A 5,806-nucleotide genomic window follows, 5' to 3' on the forward strand; every position below is an offset into this window, starting at 1 on the left:
ACCAGCTACTTGATGACAAGACCAACTTCACTAGATCCTCGGGCTGTATTTATCATTTTTCAATTCAAATAACAAAAGACAGAAACGTCAAAATCGAAAAAGTTTGCGACAACAACACAATACTCAGCACCTGTTTCAACTGATCTCTGCTCTGTTAGGTTTGGACACGTTCATTGTACACATATTGTTTTAATCATTTGCAATTCAAATAGGATTATCAGCAACATCATCAACATGGATTAAACAAATCAACTATCTACCCAATACTAAAATGTAGCCCAAAATTACTAATTACCCCTTTCACTCAAATTTTTTTACATTACCAAAAGGTCTTTCCTGTAATTAACAAATTCAATATTCATCCATGCCATTTGGTAGCCTTCTATTGGTCAATGTCTTCAATTTTTGTACTTTGCCATTCTACTTTTCAGAACATTTCGTTTCCCTCCAACAAATATAGTCTCTTTGTAAGCAACACAAGAACCAATAGTCACTCTGCAAACATCACCAACATTTGTGCTCTCATCTTTTCGCAACCGGAGATATCTACCACCGCCCAGAGAGCTTCCTGTACCAAACATCACCCTCTTTCTCCAAACATCAACAACACCAGGTTTGAACCTTTCGGATTCTTCATGCAATATCATTGATTTGAACGGTTCAACAAAAAAACGCATCTTTCAACATATTTTGTGTGACAATATCTTGGTTCTAACCTTTTTTGTGTGTTTGCTTTTACTCTTACTTCTAATACCTTTGTTTGGATCTAACATGGTTTGCAATAGATGGTATTTGTGTGTTTGCTCTTGCTATTGATCTTTTTCGTTTATCTATTTTAACAGCAAGTTTAGATTTTTATATTTTTCTTTTATCTTTTCCATCGATTTCAAAAAGGCATACTTCCAAAAATATTCTAAAAAGTTGGTTTCCAGACATCTGCATCTATTGTTCGTTTTGATTTAGAAAGTTTTGCATTTATCTCTTTCAAACAGTTTTGGTTTTATCTCTTATATGTTACACTTGCCTTCTACCACAGGAACTATGTCAATGGCTCCCATTCTCATTAAGGATCTGGTCGGGAAACCAAGTAAGGAAAATGCTTATTAGGGTTGTTGATTTATGGGTTATTCTTGAGAAAAATGGACAACAACCCCTTGAAATGGTGTTGCAGGATGGAAAGGTTTGTTTATTTGTTTGTTTCAGAATCAGAACATTTTATAGATTTTTTTGTTATTTGAAGGTTTATGACCATTGTTAGTTATTTATGCACATTGTTTGTTAATGCATTTCACACGGTGATAAAATTTATGTATGCTGTTACATTTTCTAACTACTAAACCGTCACTTTTTAATACAGTTTCAGGTTTGGAACGGGTCTCGACTTCACATTAACTTGGTGCATCCACGGGTTGCTGAATTCAAAACTAGGTAATGCGCTTTGAACCTGCAAGAACTTAAACACTATCATTCCTATTAGAATATATACCTGATGACTATTCTATTGAGATCTCAGTTTGGGAGAAAATGCTTTATCCAACATACCTTCCCCTTCACAATCATTAACTCAAGATTTATCCATTCAATCTACTAACAATTTCTATACTAGCTTCGGTGAGATCAAGAGTATCTGTGTAATCTCTGAATTAGGAAAGGTGTGCCTCTTATTACATTGTTTGTATTGTGAGAATATTTGGATTTTCAATATATCATTTAGTATGTTATTTTGATTTCAATTCTGTTTTCTATACTCTTTTACGCAATAGTATTGTTTCGCAATAACTATTGGGACTACAACAGGTTTCAGAGCCTCCAAGTTTGGATGGTATTTTGGGTTGTGCCCTGGCTGCAAAACTTCAAACAAAAATCTCGGCGACAAATTTGTAAGGATGTAATCCAACTATTTAGTCCTTATTTTGTTGGCCATTGTCATTATGACTCAACTATGCCATTTGCTCACTGACTTTAACTCCTCAATTGAATTTTTATCATGTTTTGTAATGAAGAGGAAATCTGTATTTCCTAATTGTTAATGCAATATGCATTCTTAATCACATGCTTAGAAGATTAAATCATTTGTTCATAAGACTACATGCTTAGAAAATTACAAATACATGCTGCTTCAAACTCATGCCGAAAATTTGAAACTTACCTTCTATAGAGATCAATAGATTTAGGTGAGTAAAATGTAGTACATATATTTTAAGCTCCACTATGTTATTTACATGTTTAGGGTATATATGAACCGGTTAAAGAATTAGTTGTATTAATTAGGGTATGTTTCTTCTCCATGATTTATTAAAGAATGCCAGTTAAAGAATGGCATCAGTATTCTGTTTGAGACTATCCATACATGTCAAGGACAAAGGGCTATGCTAAAGTGTCAAAACATATGCATAAAACCAAGTTAGACACAGGGCTGTCCTAACATGTCAAAACATACACATGGTTATATCCATCAAAGACAACTAAGAACATAAATTAAAACTCAGAAATCCATCTTTAGAACCATCAAAAAATGGAATTCATTATTCAATACATATATTTAAAAACATAAGAGGATTAATTTATTATCAATACAAGAATTTCAAGTCACACATATGAATGAAATAACATTTGACAATTAAGAAGAAAAACACTTGCAACCAGCAAGTTCATTGTTGATGCATCATTTGTTAAATATCAGGAAACCACTAAAGTCAAGCAAATGCAGCAGGTTCATTGTTGATGCAACAGGTTGTTATACAATGTGCAATTAAATACTTTGACCAACATTGTTTGTTTTTTTCTTTATATATTATACAAAGAAAGGCTGCCACGATTAATATGATCAATATTAGTTTCATTGGGAACAACATTTATGGTTTAAAATTTCCCTTTCCTGCGACAGATCTGCAGGTCATGGTACAAAGGCCATCATTTTGGGCAGCTCTAGAGTATATTGTCACTTCAACATTAATTGCTACCAACATGATCACACGGTAAGTCAATACTAAAGCACACTTTCTTTTGTTTTCTGACATATCTTTGAAAGTTCAATTTTGCTTTTTCCATGTCCAATTTAATGCTCGCGTCAGATATATTGTACTGTCCTAGCAGTATATACCAAACATGTTTGCTTTTTTGTACCATTGAGTGTTCACTTTTGCAAATATCATAGCTTTTATTTCATCCTACTAACTAGGAACCTTTGGCTTTTACTGTCCTTAAGGAAATACTATTTCACATTTGATATAAACATGTAGTAGAGTTCAAATACAGATTGACTTGGATTGCATACCAAATGGACTCCAAGGACTAAGTAGAGTTCAAATAGGATGAATTCAATAGAGTTTAGAAGTCTTTTGATTATAAGTAGAGTTTGAAGATCCAAATAGGGTGAATTCAAATAGGATGAATTCAGTGGAGTTTAAAAGTATTTTAGAAGTAGAGTTTAAAAGTCTTTTAGAAGTTTTTTAGAAGTCTTTTGATTATAAGTAGAGTTTGAAGATTCAAATAGGATGAATTCAGTGGCATACAATATGTGATAACCCTGCATTGGTGTTATTAGGAAGACATTGAGGTCTATTAACATGGTGGCCTAAACTCTAATTAATATTCAGCCATGCCCCGTGGGCCTGTCCCATTAACTCGTCTGTGAAGTTTTCACACTAGGTACATTGATTCAGATTATGTATATTGTCGCAGCTATTTCTATTCAGCCCTGCAATGTCGTAGTGTCCCATTAATGAGGCCTATTTTTCTAATCAGTGCTGAACTAGGCCCTTAAATGTTGATCCTCTAGATATATATTAGCTGTGATGCTCACATTGTTCACAATGACTTCAATTTCTATACATGTAGATATATATTAGCATGCTGCTTTTCGGTTGGTCGGAGGCTGATAATTGGTTGATCAAAGAAACAATGATCCACTTGCTTTTAGGAGATTCAAGTTGCTCTGATAATGAAGAAGGAGACATGAAATTAATACAGAAGATAACACTTAGAATTGGGGGTGTCTCAACAAATTGGATGTTTTCATGTTTATAATCACATTTAATTAAGATAGAGTTTTGAAAAATTATATACTTAATGGTCTCTTGCTGATAATTTAGAATTGTATACAATTTTGATTGGTTGTTGAATTTCTTATGCATATATTAATAAATTTCCTTAACTGTCTTTGCAATTTATATGAATACAACCATTTAAATTGTTGTAACTCCTCGTGAAACAGTTTATAGCACTGGAACGGGATATTTACATGTTTTAATATTTGTTAGCAAGTTATCAAAATTTCATTTATTCAAAATTATTTATTTATTAATATTTTGTATCTTTTCTTTGATTGCATAAATGATGTGAGGATGGAAATAAATAGATTTGTACATTGTGACAATTAAGCATATATATAAATTTATTTTCTTTTCAAATTATTAGTAAATTGCTATGACACCAATAAACAATATTTTATAAGTTGTTTTATGTGAATATTATTTTAAATGAATAAATATAATAATTTAAAGAATTTATTGATGTTTTATTTAAAATAAAACTAACAAATATCTCAATATTTTGAAATTTTTGAACATTTAACACATTGAAAAATAAATATTGGAATTGTTTGATAAATTTATATTACACAAAATTAGCATATAAATACTATAATAACATATAAATATTATAATAAAATATTTAATCATACGGGTCACTATCAACCTAATATTTAATTTATTTTAATTAATAATTGATATGTAAAATCTTTTCATTTTGTGTGATTTTTAATACAATTAATTTTAAAATAATTATTTATTTTACAATTTCAATAATTCAAATTGTACCATATTAAATAAATTTACCCTTTACCCGTGCGGGAGCACGGGTCTCTTACTAGTAATGATAAATATAAGAGTAGTAGAATTCAAGATTGTATACTGATTTAATTTAGTCCATCCTTAGAAACTCTTAATCATATACCGTTAGCCGCCACACGAAAAGATGTGAACAGATACTTCTTGAGTCGCAACTACTACTAAGCTTTGCAATAAAAAATACTACAAAATCCCTTCATTTTAATAAATATTCTTTGAGCATATTGAATGGTGAAAATTTAGTGATATTTTAATTTTTTAATTTTGTTGTTTCTTTTTTTTTTCTTTAATTATATGTGAAAATATTGATTCTTAAAATTTTAAGAGATAGGGTTTGTTGAAAAAATCTTGAAAAAGAAAAACTTAACATTAAATATTATCTTTTTGGGTGATTTTATTTTTATGAGACTTGTTTGTTTCAGTTTTCTCGTTTATGTTTCTTTAGAGCATCGCTAATGTTCTTTTTTCGGTGTGTTAAACTTAGTTTCTTTCATTTTTTTAATATATTCTAGCGGGGATTGATAGCACTTAGTAGAATTTGAACTCAGGATCTTGAAAGGAGCACAATTTCAAAACTCAAGCCTCAATCGCTAGACCAATATTATCATTATTATTATTATTTTTATTATTATTATTATTATTATTATTATTATTATTATTATTATTGTGAGATATTGGATCGAACTCTAGTATGGTCGAAGGGTAGCTTCTTGGTTCGACAGGATTAAGCATGAAGTCGAAGGTTGTTCACATGCTTGTGTCGAAGATGCTAGGGTTGTTAGCATGTTAAATTAGGTTTAGTGTTTAAACCCTAATTTGTTAAGTTAGCTTGTTTATTAAGTTGGCTTGTGTAATGGGCCTTGTGGAAAAAGCCCATTAGTTAGTATGTTAGGTTTTATTATAAATAACATACTAGTCTCTCATCATTGCTAAGCTGTAAATCCTAATTTAGGGTG

At 30.7% G+C, this 5,806-nt stretch overlaps 1 protein-coding gene across 3 annotated transcripts; it reads left to right on the forward strand.

Annotated features, from left to right (window-relative positions):
- Nucleotides 1–272: 272 nt before the first annotated feature.
- LOC131619108 (uncharacterized) lies at nucleotides 273–4,124 on the forward strand. 3 transcript variants are annotated; one of them, XM_058890250.1, is made up of 7 exons: nucleotides 273–613; nucleotides 1,037–1,180; nucleotides 1,358–1,428; nucleotides 1,514–1,652; nucleotides 1,798–1,880; nucleotides 2,888–2,978; nucleotides 3,841–4,124. In XM_058890250.1, the coding sequence occupies exons 2-7, from the start codon at nucleotides 1,097–1,099 to the stop codon at nucleotides 4,027–4,029; spliced, it is 657 nt and encodes a 218-aa protein (XP_058746233.1). In that variant the 5' UTR covers nucleotides 273–613; nucleotides 1,037–1,096; the 3' UTR covers nucleotides 4,030–4,124. The 3 variants fall into 3 exon arrangements, 2 of the variants coding, with proteins under 2 accessions (XP_058746233.1, XP_058746239.1); XM_058890256.1 differs by lacking the exon at nucleotides 273–613 and having other exon boundaries at nucleotides 887–1,180; XR_009288930.1 differs by lacking the exons at nucleotides 273–613; nucleotides 1,037–1,180; nucleotides 1,358–1,428 and having other exon boundaries at nucleotides 1,439–1,652; nucleotides 1,764–1,880.
- The last annotated feature ends 1,682 nt before the right edge of the window (nucleotides 4,125–5,806 follow it).

Source organism: Vicia villosa, linkage group LG1, assembly GCF_029867415.1.
Source record: "Vicia villosa cultivar HV-30 ecotype Madison, WI linkage group LG1, Vvil1.0, whole genome shotgun sequence".
Classification (NCBI taxonomy): Eukaryota; Viridiplantae; Streptophyta; class Magnoliopsida; order Fabales; family Fabaceae; genus Vicia; species Vicia villosa.

Excerpts from the sequence above, each read along its gene's own strand:
- LOC131619108 (XM_058890250.1), top strand. The coding sequence starts at position 1,097 with ATGCTTATTAGGGTTGTTGATTTATGGGTTATTCTTGAGAAAAATGGA. Across the intron at positions 1,429-1,513 it reads GTTGCTGAATTCAAAACTAG|TTTGGGAGAAAATGCTTTAT; the intron begins GTAATGCGCTTT and ends TTGAGATCTCAG. Across the intron at positions 1,653-1,797 it reads TAATCTCTGAATTAGGAAAG|GTTTCAGAGCCTCCAAGTTT; the intron begins GTGTGCCTCTTA and ends GGACTACAACAG.